The sequence below is a fragment of the Suricata suricatta genome, chromosome 8 (genome assembly GCF_006229205.1).
Source record: "Suricata suricatta isolate VVHF042 chromosome 8, meerkat_22Aug2017_6uvM2_HiC, whole genome shotgun sequence".
Lineage (NCBI taxonomy): Eukaryota > Metazoa > Chordata > Mammalia > Carnivora > Herpestidae > Suricata > Suricata suricatta.
Genome location: NC_043707.1, coordinates 40,926,948 through 40,942,850, shown reverse-complemented (window position 1 = coordinate 40,942,850; position 15,903 = coordinate 40,926,948). Strand labels below are relative to the sequence as shown.

The 15,903-nt window shown below is 43.5% G+C and overlaps 1 protein-coding gene across 2 annotated transcripts in view; it reads left to right on the top strand.

Annotated features, from left to right (window-relative positions):
• Positions 1-15,903, top strand: part of VPS45 (vacuolar protein sorting 45 homolog) — a 58,451-nt gene extending 42,548 nt beyond the window's left edge. Inside the window, exon 15 of one of the 2 annotated variants that reach the window (XM_029946131.1) lies at positions 15,251-15,903. In XM_029946131.1, the coding sequence (XP_029801991.1) occupies positions 15,251-15,338 (88 nt within the window). In that variant the 3' untranslated portion in view covers positions 15,339-15,903. Of the gene's footprint in view, positions 1-5,240; positions 5,896-15,250 lie in introns of those variants that run through there. The other variant, XM_029946132.1, reaches the window with a different exon arrangement.

Here is a 15,903-nt window from a genome sequence, read left to right as displayed (position 1 = left end):
ACCATTTTTTTTTAAGTTTATCTGATTATTTTGAGAGAGAGAGAGAGAGAATTGGGGAGAGGCAGGGAGAGAGAGGGAGCGAGAGAATCCTGAGCAGGCTCCATGCTCAGTGCAGAGCCCAACACACAGGGCTTGATCCCGTGAATGTTGAGATCATAACCTGAAACAGTATTAAGAGTTGGTTGCTTAACTGACTGAGCCACCCAGGCGCCCCGATTTAAACACCATTTAAAATAGAAGGCCTGTATTTGCTAAGACACCAAGGAATTTGCAGAAGCTAATTATCTCCTTAGCAACATTCTTAATAAAATTGCCTCTGGATAAAGAGAGGCAGTCAGTATTATCTTCTGTCCATAGCCGTATGACGTTGAATATGAATTTTGTATAACTTTTCCTTCTCTTTTTGTGCATAATGAAATACAAAGGGGAAAAAAAGATACTAACCGGTCACAGGGACCTCTTTAAAGGCATAATTTTCATGCTTCTTTGAAGGCAGAGAACCTGCCCTGAAGAGGATCTGGGTAGTGGGTTTAGCGGGGGTATGAACACATACAGGTGTGCCTTCCCGGAGTGGTTAGCACGTTGTGCCTCTGCAGTGTGTGTACACTGTGGTCTCCTGTCTCAGTGTCTTTCCTTCTTATGGAGTTCCCCGCTCCCCCCCAACTTCCTCATTTGTCTCATTAGTCACACCAGCCAAATATACCCTCAGTTGCTGGTAGGGAGTGGGGGTGGGGGGTGGGCATGGGTCAGATTTCAACTTGTAGGAATTATATATGACATGAGTTGTCCATAGCACAACAGAGATTTTCGCCATTGTCTATGTGGAACGGTCAGAAGTCTTACTGCGCTAGTTGAGAGTTCTAGAATTCATAAATAAGTATGTATTGAACACATGAGAACAGCATAAAGTTAGGGTTAGGGTTCACTCACTCATTAAATAAATTCAGCTCAGTAAATGAGCATGGGATACTTCTGTGAATGAAACAAAGATCCTGACCCTCGTGAAGCTTACACTTTAATGCAGAGGGAGACAGAAATAAATAAACTTGATAAGTAAGTAACTTTGATAATACATCAGGTGATAAATACTATGAGAGAAAAGAAGCAAAGCAGGGTAAAAGGACATTGGTACTATTTGGGGGACCGAGGGCCGTAAGTTACCCTCCTCAGCATGGTGTCAGGAAAGGCCACATTAAGAGATTTGAGGAAAGACTTGAAGGAGGTGAGTGAGTGAACTGAACAGACGGAGGGAAGAACATCTCGGGGACAACAGAGCTGATGTCCCAAGGCACAGGCAGGCAGTGAGACAGAGGAGAGCGGAGACGCTGGGAAGAGGAGAGGGAGATGCAGTCAGAGCGGAATCTGGGACCGGACAGGAGTCTTGTCTTGCTGTCGCCTGCGCTGGTTTGCACTGTAAGTTAGCATTGAAGGGCTTGGGTTGTTTGGTTTTTTTTTTTTAACAGTTTTATTGAAATACAACGTATGAACCATACAATTCATCCCTTTAAAGTATATGATTTAGGGGCACCTGGTGGCTCAGTCGGTTAAGCATCCGACTTACACTCAAGTCATGATCTCACGGTTCATGGGTTTGAGCCCCATGTCAGGCTCTGTGCTGACAGCCCAGAGCCTGGAGCCTGCTTCTGATTCTGTGTCTCCCTCTCTCTCTGCCCCTCCCCTGCTCGTGCTCTCTCTCTCTCTCTCAAAAATAAATAAAACATTTAAAAATAAATAAATAAATAAAGTATACGATTTAGTGGTCTGGGGTATATTTACAGATATGTGCAACCATTAGCCACAGTCAGTTTTAGACTATTTTCGTGACCTTAGAAAGAACGCCCTCCCCGCAGGCCTAAGCAACCACTGATCTACTTTCTGTTTCTATAGATTTCTCTGTTCTGAACTTCCCATATAAGAAGAACCCTATAATATAAATTGCTTTTCATGAGTGACTTCTTTTACTCAATATAATGTGTTCCATGCTTGAGCCGTAGTGATACTTCATTCCTTTTTAATGCCGCGTACATTACGTCGTATGCCTCTGCCGTATTTTGTTTGTCCCTTTGTCAGTGATGAACATTTGAGCTGTCCCCACCTTTTGGCTGTTATAAACAATGCTGCTATAAACATTTAGGTCCAAGTTTTTGTGTATTTTGTAGATTTTTAAGCAGAACTATGATATCTGATACTTTATCAGGCTCACCCTGGCTAATATGCTAAAAAGCTCATAATGTTCAGGAGAGGTATTATTTCTCTTAAATGTTCAAAATAAACATGTGTTACTAGAAGAATGCAAATTACTAGGTGTATTTAAGTGAACTGTACCCATTTTTTATTCACCTACAGTAGACTGATCCCTTATTCTTGGTGTGTCTCTGGTGCACATGATCCTACCTTGCAAATAAATGAGCATCTCAGTTAGGGATTTGAGCTGACTTGCCTTATCCCTTCACAAGTCAATCAATATTAACGAGTTCTAGTCCCTGCTGGCCACAGTGACACTTTCAGTTAGCTGTGTGAGCTGGGAGGCCAAGAGCCAGACCCACACGGACAGAATTGTTCTCTCAGCAGAAGAAACTCCTCTGTCTTCTCAGAATTCAGGACGGAAGTGGAGGGGAAGAGGGAGGCTATGTAGATGTATTAGCCAAAGTGCTGCCATTGCCTGAACGCCACCTGGACTTGGGTGAAGAGAGCACTTTAGTCTCCGGTGCTGTCAGTTTAGTGCTTAAGACAAACCCTGTAGAAGGTGACCCAGGCCAACAATCCCTTTACGGCCAGATTCCCTTTCAAACCGGTGATAATGACTACACTGAGTACCTTCTCTCTTCTACTCCCAGATTCAGCTAAACCCTCAGTAGCTCTTTGCCTGCAGAATAATTAATGGTCCTGTTTTCCAACTGTTTTCTAAGTAGCCAAGACAAATGAAGAAAAATAGATTCCTCCCCCCAAGTAATTCATCCTCATTACAATGAAAAACCTAAGCATGAAAGTAAAAGTCTTTCTTAACACGACACCTAGAATTAACCGTTGTTCATATTTTGGCATATTCCCTCTGGTTTTTTCTTTACCTAAAGTTTTTTGAGTTTTGTTTTGTTTTTTTGACATAATTAGGACCATATCATGTATACAGTTTTCTACTTTTCTTTTAATTATATTGAGAACATTTTCCCATGTTCTTAAAAAGTGTTTAAAGTAATCTTAATGGCTATGTAATTTCAATTGTAAGAAAATGTCTTTATTACTATTAGATATTTAGATTGTTTACAATTTTTGTTTGATATAAGTAATATGGCAATAAACATCTTGTATATTGATAAATGCTTAATCCCTTCTCTGATTGTTTCCTTAAGATAAATGTGCAGTGAGGCAGTCTCAGTATTGCTACTAGAAATATAAACTGGTAGGACTTTTCTGGAAGGCAATCTGTATGTATTCAAAGACATGGCATTGACTTCAGGGCTCTTGTTGAGGCTGTGCTAGTTTTCCTGATTAAGAAGAGCTGGCCCAGGCGACAGAAATGTTCTCTATCGTGATTAAGGAAATGGTTACACAACTGTCTCCCTTTGTCAAAATCATTAAACAACACCCTTAAAATTGGTAAATTTTCTTGTCTATGAATTATATATCAATAAGAAATTTAAATTTTAAAAACAAAGTTTTGTAGTATCAAACTGACACTTTTTTCTTGGGATAGTCAGAAAGATGAAAAAATACTTTCAAAAGCAATAGTTTTCTACCACGTAATTCAGCATTTTTTCATGCCATTGTTCCAGAACCACCCAATATCAGCTAGTGTTATGAGGCACGTCTTTGGAGAAAAATCCATAGCAGTCCCTTTTCATTTTCTTTAATGTTTTTTTAATTTATTTTTGAGAGAGACAGTGCGAGCAGGGGAGGGTCAGAGAGAGAGAGGGAGATAAAGAATCGGAAGCAGGCTCCAGGCTCTGAGCTGTCAGCACAGAGCCCAATGCAGGGCTTGAACCCATGAACTGTGAGATCATGACCTGAGCCAAAGCCAGACGCTCCAATGACTGAGCCACCCAGGCGCCCCTTTAGCAGTTCCTAAAAAGGGAGTTATGATCATACCGAGAACTAAATTTATTTCGCCATGGTATGTGCTAGACACTGTTTTAACACATTACACCTGTGCTACCCAGTAAGACAGCCACCAGTCACATGTCACTGCTGAGCACCTGAAATGTGGCTGGTCTAATTTGAGGTGTGCTACAAATATGACATAGACATCGAATTGCAAAGACTTAGTACCAAAAAAAAAAACGTAAAATATCTCAATAATTTTTTGAAGTTGATAATGTTTTAGATATATGGGTTAAGCCAACTATTCTATTAAAATTCATTTTACCTTTCTTTTTGCCTTTCTGATATAGTCATAGAACACTTAGAATTCCGTAGCAGTTCACATTTGTAACTTGCTTTACATTCTTATTGGATAGTACTGCTTTACCCGTTCAGTTTTGTTTAATTCTCGGAACGACCCAACAAGGTAGATATTTTTAATATTAACATCAACGTCATTTTCCAGATGAGAAGATTGAGATTTTAGAGAAGTGAACACCTTGTCCAAAGTCATAGACCTAATGGGTGACAAAGCTGGAATTGAACTCAAGACGGTGTGTTTCCAGTCTGGGCAGCTAAGCACTCAGCTGAAATAATATTTGAAGATTTCTCTAGCTATGATTTTTTTAATCCCTTGCTTATAAGTATCACTTGTAAGGTAGGCAGAATTTGTTTTTACCAGATTCACAGATATGTGAAGCTTTCTGCCTACTAAGATAAACCAAAGCAGGGGGAAAGAATAGTATGAAAGTGAGGCATCACTGAGTTTGTTTTAAGATTTTTGTCATCCAAATATAATTAAGAATGAGACTAAAGGCAGTGTTGCTCTTTGAATAAAAGTAGTTAACTTGATTAACTAGTTGTAACTGTTAGTTTCATAACTAAGATGATGCGTAAGTGCTAGTAATAAATAGAATCCTGAGAGAGTAAGTCAGTTACAGTGCAGAGAGTACATTTTTTGTTTGCTTATTTTTTGTAGAGAGTACGTTTTAGGGCTTAGAAAGCATTTGGCATTTTGAATGTCTGTAAATAAACGTGAAGCTGGGAGGGGGCTGATTCATATCCTCAGCAGGCACTTTAGATTTCTACCTAAACAAGTAACACTAGAAACTTGTACCTTCTCTTGTAACCACAAGTTGGGTCGATCTCTGAATTATTTACAGAAAAATTAGGATCCTGTAACAGAATTTGCATTTCAAAGGAAGAGGAATCCAGAGGACACTCTTGTTCATTTTCGGGCATTTCAGGATCAGTTTTGAAAGGCCTGGGAGCGTCATCATCCCCGTGGAGATTCTAGAGGGAGTTTACTTTGCGGCTGTGACCAGAGTGTTAGACACCATGGCCAGAGCTGGGGTGGAGTGTATAGCCGTCGCTGACACGCATGCATTGAGCGCCGATAACGTGTAAGGGTTTGTGAAAGGCGCTACAAAGATGAAGCCACGTGCTGTATTTTTAAGGACTCCAATGTCTAATGGGAAAATAAGCATATAAATGAGTAACTAATAACATGTTTTTTGAAAAAAACTGGATTTAACTCAAGATTCAAATCTAGGTCTGTCTCTTGGTTCCAATTTATTTGTGCATTTGGAACATATACTTTTAAAATTAAAAATAGCTTTTCATCACAAAATCAATGCGTAATACTTGGAGGAAAAATTTTAATACGGCTAAGCAAAAATAAGGTAATAAAAATATCCATACTGCCACCATCCCACCACAGGAAATGTCAAAATCTTGATGTACGTATAGCCTTTTAGACCTTTGTCTAATAATGTATGCACATATATTTTTAAATAAAAGGACTATGCTATACAGGTACTTTCAATGAAAATACCAATATGTGTCATTATTATAGTGACTAAATAGCTTTCTATTGTCTGATTGTGCCCCAATTTATTCAGCCAACCCTTTTTTGTTCATTCAGCACTTATTGAGCGCCTACTGTGTTCCAGGAGCTTTCTTAAGACTACAGTGTTATGTGTTACAGCAGTGAACAAAATTGTTTGCTATTAATTGTTTATAATTTTTCACTCTTAGAAATAGTGCTGTAATAAACATCATTTTATATACATCCTTACACACTTGTCTAGTTGTTCACTGGGGGTAATAATTGAGCATATACTATATGCCAGATAGTCTGGTGACTTCCTTACATATATTAGCTCATTTAATCTTTGTGCTCCAAGAGGCAATGTTATGATTCCAGTTTTCAAATGAAGAGACTAGAACATGGAGAAATGAAATGGTTTGTCTTAGGTCGTACGACAAGGTAGTGCAAACCTGTAATTCCAGTTCAATTTTGTGTGATCCTAGATTCATGCACTGCTAGCAATGCTGAGGTGAAATTACTGCCTCAGAGAGCATAAACAGGTTTTTTAAAAAAAATTTTAAGTAAGCAGTACACCCAACATGGAGCTTGAATTTGCAACCCTGAGATCAAGAGTCACAGAGCATAAATATTTGTAAGATGCTAAATTACTAATTTGCCAGCCAGAAAAGTTTTATTACCAGTTTATACCTTCACATTATACCCATGTAACACTGAGGTTAGGTGCTCCTGATTCTTAAAAATAAACTTAACAATCTTCAGTTCGTGGGGCGCCTGGCTGACTCAGTCTCTCAATCTCAGGGTTGGGAGTTCAAATCCCATGTTGGACGAGGAGCCTACTTTAAAAAAAAGCTTTCAGAAATCATCAATTTGTATGGAGAAGGTTGGTTAAAAAAAAAGAAGAAGAAAGAGGCAGATAAACAGTATGAAGTTGAGACCAATAAATGAGAGAGACACAAATAGAGATGAGAGCCAGAGACGGGGGCGCCTGGGGGCCCAGGTGGTTAAGCGTTCGACTTCGGCTCAGGTCATGATCTCACAGTTCATGGGTGCTGACAGCGCAGAGCCTGGAGCCTGCTTCATATTCTGTGTCTCCCTCTCTCTCTGCCCCTCCCTCACGCATGCTCTGTTTCTCTCTGTCTCAATAATAAATAAACATAAAAAAATTTTTTTTAAAGAGAGCCAGAGGTCAATACTGACCCCTCCTCCCATTGCTGCAGCTTACCCCAGCCCCATACCATCTAATATACCTTTTTCTTTTATATAAGCTTATTCGAGTAGTTTCTGTCGCTTATAGTCAGCGTGTTGCACTTTAGAAAAATGTTCTCGTCTCTTACAAGTTTACAGGATATGCCCTTTTGTGTAGTATGTCAGACCCAATCCATATTTGCAGATTTGTTTCGGGATTTGTTGGGTTAAACAATAAAAGATTAAAAAAATGGGAGGAAAAGTTCAAAATTTCTAACTCTGTAGTAACACAAATGTGACTTGTTTACTTCATATATTATCTACATTTCTTTTTTTTTTTTTAAGTTTATTTATTTTTAGAAAGAGAGGGTCAGAGAGAGGGAGAATCCCAGGCAGGCTCCATGCTGTCCGCACAGACCTCAATGTGGGGCTCGGTCTCGAGAACCGTAAGATCATGACCTGAGCCAAATTTGAGAGTCAGATAATTACCCGACTGAGCCACACAGGCGTCCCTATGGCCTACATTTCTATGTTTTTTATGATAAAAAATACTAAAATGTTCTACACATTTTTAAAAGTTATCCATTTGGTGTCACTGAGGTTATTAAATACTAAACCCCACGGGGTATTGTCATTAGAGCCTCCGGGCTGGAGTGGGACCTGTGATTTTCCAGTCACTTTTTGGTACCTTTCATCTTTTAGAAGACAGTACAAGGGCGCCTGGGTGACTCAGTCAGTTGGGTGTCTGACTTGATTTCAGCTCAGGTCATGATCCTAGGGTCGTGGGATCGAGCCAAGCGTGGAGTCTGCTTCAGATTCTCTCTCTCCCTTTTCCCCTCTCCCCAACTCAGGCACTCTCCCTCTCTAAAAAAAGAAAAGAAAAGGCAGTTTAGCATGACTCAGTGCCAAGACCACCTTTTGAAATCCCAGTTTAGTCATGTGTCCCCTTGTATATAAGACTTTATGCGAATTATGTAACCTCTCTGTGCCTCCATTTCTCAGCTGTACAATGGCGGTCCGTACGGGCCCCCTTCACACCCCCCTCGTGGTGATGCGATCATAGAATACACACAAAACGGTGGGAGCAGAATCCGGCATTGGGTCAGCGCTGGGTAGCTGCTCCCTGATGCCACTGCGACAGTCACTGCTCTTCTGTTTGGGGGACTGGATTTTCGTCCTCACCACCACTGCCATCAGCCATACTTCCCACATCAGTTGTTTTGAAAACCTTCAAGAGCAGAATTCTGTTATTATCCCAAGTCGGAATGCACTTGGTGGGCAGGGCAGTGATGACGAAAGGTACCAAAAAGTGACTGGAAAATCACAGGTCCCTCTCCAGCCCGGAGGCTCTAATGACAATACCCCGTGGGGTTTAGTGTTTAATAACCTCAGTGACACCAAATTGATAACTTTTAAAAATGTGTAGAACATTTTAGTATTTTTTATCATAAAAAACATAGAAATGTAGGCCATAGGGACGCCTGCCGGCTGACCTTTGTGTTGTGGTCCATGAGGACAAACATTTTTAGTAGCTCTGGTTCCATTTGTGCTCACTTAAAATGTCCCCTTTGACGGGTGCTCAGTCGGTTGTGCAGCCGACTTCTGCTCAGGTCATGATCTCACGGTTCGGTTCCTGAGTTCAAGCCCTGCATTGGGCTCTGTGCTGACCGCTCAGAGCCTGGAGACTGCTTTGGATCCTGTGTCTCCCTCTCTCTCTGCCCCTCCCCAATCAGGCTCTGTCTCTCAAAAGAAAAAAGTCCCCTCGGAGGCCCTCGGGTAGGCACCTGTGTAATTAACAGGCCTGCCCAGAGCCTTCCACAGCCGTGATTGCTGCAGGCACGGTATTTGGGGCTTTGTTTCTTGTATTTGTTTATGGTGGTCACTACTCCACTCCTTTGAGAAGCTGATGTGGCCTTGAACGTCCCCAGTGTTGAGAAAATATCTCTCTAGCTCTTTTTGTTTTCGGTTGATAATGTCCTCTCAGGCCTCTCTGTAACCGCTGTTACAGGCAGTTCTGTCCCTGAGGAGTCCGTCTTCTGCCCTGTGGGCTCCAAGGGGAGTCCCTTCCCCCCACAGCGCTCCTGGGAGGGATCCATGCACAGGGCTGGATACTTGCAGAACCCTGCTGCTGGCTTTCTTGTCCTCTCCCTTAACGCGGTCAAGGGCTCCTGTTTATTTGGTTTCTTTTGCTTTGCTTTTTTGGTTTTGTTGTGTTTTTCGAAGCCTGTTTTGGATTCTGTGTCTCCCTCTCTCTCTGCCCCTCCCCCGCTTGTTCCATCTGCCCTGCCCTCTGGGACCAGTGTTCCTAGCCTGGCTCAGCCTCCCACATAGGCACCCAGTCTCATCCCTCACCTACTCCACGATATCACTCCAAACTGGCTTCTCTCTCCTCAGTCAGTTTCTCCCACTCTAGTGGATTATTCACAGAAACATGCTGACTTTTCCCCACCTTTAAAAGCGCTCTGTTAGCCTTCTCTTTCCAGGTCCTGTATCATCTCTCTGTTCTCTTTTGTAGCACGATTCTTGAAGAGCTGTTCATACTCACTGTTTCTGATGCCTCTCCTTACACATTCTCTTGACCCCACATATTTGTTTAAACCTCACTCTGCTCAGCCTTTCATCCCCATCGCTCTCCAGAGGGCGAACCCCAGAGTCAACTTCTCCGCTCTTTCTACTTGACCTGTCAGCACTGTTTGACACAGTTAATAGGCTCTTCACTGGGAAACACCTTTATCCCTTAGCTTCCAGAAACTGTAGTCTCCCGGTCTTTCTATCTCGCTGGCCGTTCCTTCTCTGTCAGTTTTGCTCATTTTTTCCTATTTTTGGAACCCCTAGAACTCTGTCCTTAGACTACCTCTCTTCTCTATACCCACTCCCTTGGCGGTCTTGGCAGGCTTATGGTTTTAAAGTCTATCAGCTACTGACTCCCAAATGTATATGTCAGGTCCAGAGTTTCTCAGCCTCAGCACTATTAGCGTTAGGGACCAGATAATTCCTTGTTGTAGTGAGCTGTCCTGTGTATCCCTCGCCTCTGGCAGCCAGAACCCCCCAGTTTCAACAACCAAGAGTGTTTGCAGACATTGCCAGACACCTCCTGGGGGTAAAATCACACCTGTCTCCCACCCCTCGCCATCGCGAACCTGTTTCCAGTCTGAACTTCGGCCCCAAACTCCAGATGTGTATATCGAGCTGTGTACTTGACACTTCTGTTTGAATGTTAATCATCCGTATTTAACATGATCGAGACCAAGCTTCTGACACATCTTTCTAAACATAATCCTTGCTCAGACTCCCCATTTCAGTTAATTGTCTGAGACCTAGTAGTATGCTTAGGCCAAAACCCTTGGTGTTTGCTCAACTCCCCTCTTTCTCTCGCACCTGCATCCCAATTCATTAGTTAATCTTATGATCCTTTGCTTCAGAGTTCATCTAGAATCTGACACGCTCTCACTACCACTGCCCTGGGCCCTGCCACCACCATGTCCTACTTGGATGGTTACAACCACCTCCCCTTCCCTGTATCACTAGAGTGACCCTGGGAAGATTCATACATCAGGGCATGTCACAGCTCTGCCCAAAACCCTCCAGATGTGAGGCGCCTGGGTGGCTCGGTAGTTAAGCATCCAACTCTTGATTTGGGCTCAGGTCGCGATCTCACCGTTTGTGAGTTAAAGCCCCACGTTGGGCTCTGCGCTGACAGCGTGGAGCCTGCTTAGGATTCTCTCTCCCTCGCTCTCTGCACACCTCCCCGCAAAATAAATAAGCATTAAAAAAAAAACTTTTCCGATTCTTTCTATCCTACTCAAAGTAAAAGTCAAAATCCTTACTGTAAGCTCCCAGGCGATCTCCCCTTCACCCACCCCACGGTCTCCTCTCAGTCCCCCTCTCCCTGCCCAGTGCTCCGGCCACACTGGCCTCCTCTTTGCCCCCCAGCATCCCGGGCTTGGTTCCTTTGCACTTGCTCTTCCTCCAGGTACCTTCTCTGTTGCCTCATTCCGGTCTTGGCTCAAATGTGTTTCTCAGCGACACCTTCCTTGACCACGGGATTTAAAATCTCAGACCCCCACCGCCACGTCCAACTCTTTCAGACGTGCTTCACTCTCCTCCATCGCACTTTCTTCCTCTGACGTACTCGAGACTACTGCGTCTGCTTCCGAAAACAGACTCTGAAGCCAGATTGCCTGCGTTTGTATCCCAACTCTGTCACTTGCAAGATGTAAGAACTAGGCGTTTCTGGGCCTCCGTTTCTTTGCAAAGTGGGATAGTTTTTATGTCATCAGAAAAGAGTGAGCTACAGCATCACCAATTCACCATGCTTGTTATTATTGTTGTATCTTACTTATTAATTTCATTTCTTTTCCCCTCCCCTCATCGGAATATAAATTCCATGAGGGGAGAATTTACTTTGCTATTGCTGTAGTCACAGCTGCCCCAACAGTGCCTGGCACACCGTAGGCACTTGATAAATATTTGTCAATCAAATTGTTAACCTCTGGAAAGAGGAATGGGAAAGAGAAGAATCCAGGGAGACTTGAACTCCGTGTGTAGTATTAAAACTTTCACCAAAAGAATGCATTCGTGTATTGTGTCCTCAAAAAGCTTATAGAGGAAAGTGGAAAAAAGACATGTAGGCAAATGAATTCCTAGAAGATTAATAATGTGAGAGGCGAGTTGTAAAAGATGCATAGTTCAGATAAACTTTCACATGATGCGGATAGGCAGCCCTCAAAGCGCAGGGCACGGTCTGTGCAAAAGCGAAGAGGCACCAGACGTCAGAGCCGCGCGGACCGCTGCAAGCAGTGAAAACCGAGACGCCTTTTCAGTGTTCTGGGCTGTTAAGTGCTCCCTCACGTCCCTCTCTCGCCCACCCCCGTATTCCAGCGTCTCCAGCTAAGTGTTTGGCTGTAGTGAGAAGGTTATTACTCCATTAAGGCAAATATTTTGAGGATTTTCCTCATTACTTTCCAGGAAGTCTTTTTCTAGGTTCCTGCTTCCTATGGGAAGAATTCCATTCATCTTGTTTCATTGTTCCACTTCACATTTGATTCTGCCTTCCTTTGGTGTCTTTGGTTTTCATATTATTAAGACACTTATGTAGGGGCACGTGGGTGGCTCAGTCATTTGAGCGTCCAACTCTTGATTTCAGCTCAGGTCATGGGATCGAGCCCCGCATCAGGTTCCGCGGCTGAGTGTGGAAGCCTGCTTAAGAGTCTCTGCTTAAGAGTGTCTGTCTGTCTGTCGATCTCTCTCTCTTTCCCCTTCCCCCCCTGCTGCCCCTCTCCCCCGACTCATGCTCTCGCTTTCTCGCTCTCTCTAAAAAAAGAAAAAAAGTCCCATATAATTTCTGTCTGTGGAATATAGTGAAAAAAGAGGAAGATATAAATGATAGACTGTCTTATCATATAGCTTTGTTTAGGTGCACAGCTGTTCAATAAATTACTTTAGTAATTAAAATCTAAAATCTTCTAAGTGTTAGTCTCTAGTTCCTTACCAAAGACTAGGAAGTGAAGAAATTCTTTTCTCAATGTGTGACGCAAGCCTTTTTTTGAGATTGACTTTAAAATCGGAGCCTTGGGGCCGCCTGGGTGGCTCAGTTGGTTCAACATCCGACTTCGGCTCAGGTCATGATCTCGCAGTTCATGAGTTCGAGCCCCACGCTGGGCTCTGTGCTGACAGCTCGGAGCCTGGAGCCTGCTTTGGATTCAGTGTCTCCCTCTCTCTCTGCCCCTCCCCCACTCATACTCTGTCTCTCTCTGTCTCAAAAAGAAACATTAAAAAAAAGTTTTTTAGTCAGAGCCTTTACCGCCCACCTTGCATCTTGCCATAGAGTAGGGAATGATGACAGCACAAACCAAGACAAGCAGGAGCATTAACCCCCTAGGTTAGCTTCTAGAATCATCTTTCTTTATGCCTGTGTCACATTGACTTGTGACTCAGTATCTGTCTCTCGATAGAAGCAATATGAGCGCATGATCCTTTGCACACCTAGCCCAACACCTACTTCATAATGGGCGCTCACAAAAGCACTTGTTAAATTGAACTGAACTGAGCTGAATTGCTTTAGGTTATAGCACCGCAGAAGGGGATTCTTTAGTTTGCTTTTTAGCAAAATTGATTTAAAACAAAGTGAGGAAAGAAAAATCATTCTTTTGTTGTTTCTCATAAACATAGTCTCAATTTGGGGTATAGATACCAATATGTTCACCGCCCATAATTTTTTAAGCATTCTGCAGTGACTCATCAAAGTCCTCAAATAGATACTTTGAAAAAGTCACAATGGCCCTAGGAAATAAAATTAGACTTGGCAAAAATAAATAGTATTTTTGCAGTCAAGAATGTGGGGTCTTGTTGATACGCAGAGGAGGATCTTTAAGTGTAATTTCAGCTAAGTTACTTCTTTTCTCTGCGCCAGTAGCAGAGTCTGAAGGGAAGCAAAGGTCACCTGCTCCATTCCTGTGGGGTTTCCCGGCACGTTTGTTTCGTTCTTTCTGTGCGTCACTGACCAAAGTGCTACTTCATTTCCTGACACTTGTTTTCTGCCCTCCACGTCTCTCCAGTCCCCGCGGCTGGAACACCAGGCCACACAAGTGCCTGTATTTCAGTCGCGAAATAAATGAATTTAGCTTTGTCTCCTTTCCCTCGACTTCATGGTTTTTGTTGTTGTTGTTTGCAAGGGAGTTTTCATTTAAATCCTCCATGTCCAAAATCTGTCAGGTCTAACACTGCAAAACAGCGGTCATAATAAAGGACCTGGCCATCAGCCCTCCAGCCCTCCGCTCCAGGTCTGCTTCCTGAGCGCACTTAGAAATACCACCCCCAGGGGCGCCTGGGTGGATCAGTCGGTTAAGCCTCCGGCTTCGGCTCAGGTCAGATCTCATGTTCGTGGGTTTGAGCCCCGCGTCGGGCTCTGTGCCTGGAGCCTGTTTCAGATTCTGTGTCTCCTCTCTCTGCCTCTCCCCCTCTATGCTCTGTCTCTCTCTCTGTATCAAAAATAAATAAAACATTAAAAAAAAAAAGAAAGAAAGAAAGAAATACCGCCCCCAGGGCTCCTCTGTCATAACAAAGACTGTTGCCAACGGGTAGCAATTCAGATGAATTCACTTATGAAGTATGCCTCTATTGGGTCCCCACTAGAAATCAGCCCCTGTGCTATGCCCCGGAGGTCCAAGCTGGAGAGTCTCAGACGCACCCTAAGCAGCTCACGGTCTAGTGTGACAGCGATAATATAGAGAGTACCTACAGGATAATAACACAGAGCTAAAATAGCACTAGAAGAAAGTGATTCGAAGGATCCATCCAGCATGGAGGAGTTTGAGGAGGCTTCCCAGAAAAGGTGGCTTTTAATCCTTAGCCTTAAGGGATATAAACGATTTCGTCGGGGGCACCTGGGTGCCTCAGTCAGTTACGCATCAGACTTCAGCTCAGGTCACGATCTCGTGGTTCGTGGGTTCAAGCCCCTCATTGGGCTTTGTGCTGACAGCTCGAAGCCTGGAGCCTGTCTTCGGATTCTGTCTCCCCCTCTCTGCCCCTGTTTGCACTCTCTCTCGCTCTCTCTCAAAAATAAACATTAAAAAATAAAAATAATTCCTTCATACATACATACACGTACACATATGGCTGAAAACTGTTCTCAGAACAAAATAAATCCGAGTACGAGTTATCATGAGGACACATTATGAGGGGCCTTGCGTTTTAACTTGTGAATCACTCTGTAAGGGAAAGAAAGGTTTTAAAGCAGAAGAGGCAAAAATATGCAAGAGGTTATCATCGGTATTTTAGAAAATTCATTCTGGCACCACTTTTCAGAGGACACTGGCTAAGGAGGAGACCAAAGGCAAGCTTGGACTGTCCAAGTTCCAAAGCCGTTTCAAGAGTACAGATAAGAGGTGCTGATGGAACGTGGCCCTTGAAAATCCTGGGCGACGAACTAGAAATTTCAAACTGGCAATATTAGTCTTAGCAGGTCTTACAGGTTTAGTGCTGAAAAGCCCTGTGAGAACCACGGGGAGCCCCGTCCGAGCGCTCCAGCGAGCAGCCCAGCCCTCGGCGCAGACTCTTCACCATCGCCTTTATGCAGTTACATGTCATGGGCAAGGTATTCTATCTGGGGATGCTTTTCCTTTTCCTGCTTTGAGTAACCTCAGGTCTACCGGTCAGTTTCCTAGAGGAAGTTCTGGCTTCCGGACTGCACGGCCGGAGCAAGGAGAGCTCTCAAGTTACAGCGAGGTCTGCAAGCAGACGGTGAACCGAGGAACCTGCACAGGGACACCAGGAGGCCGGCGCACCTTCCCCTCGAGCCTCGCTGCAGGCCTTCCCCCGTACCCCCCGGTAGAGGTGTTGGAGGCGAGCCTTGGGTTTCTGGGGTTCGTGCTTGTCCTTATAACCCACCTCCAGGTAGCCTGCTAACTCCCCAACTGTGGGCACAGACCCCGAGACTCCCAGGGACGAGTTGAGAAGTCTGTGCACGTCCCGCCCCACTTTCCCTGTCTTTTCCTTATCGAATAAACGGATGTATTCCTCATCTTTGACAGCACAATCACTTCAGTTTCTGATAGATTTTGTGGGGATCTTACTTGAGAAAAGGGTTGTCAGCTCAGAGGGGTTTAAAAAATAAATCATGGATGCACACACTACACATCCTCTCTTCTCTTGACCCCTTTTACTTTTCATTAACCACATTCCTGCACACCTCGTTTTTGAAAACTCATCATATTTCTGTAAAGAACCATCCAAAAATTGTCCCTACATTGCAGTTTTCTGTGGCACTGAGAAACCATGTATGACTACAATAAAAAACCATTTTGTGAGAA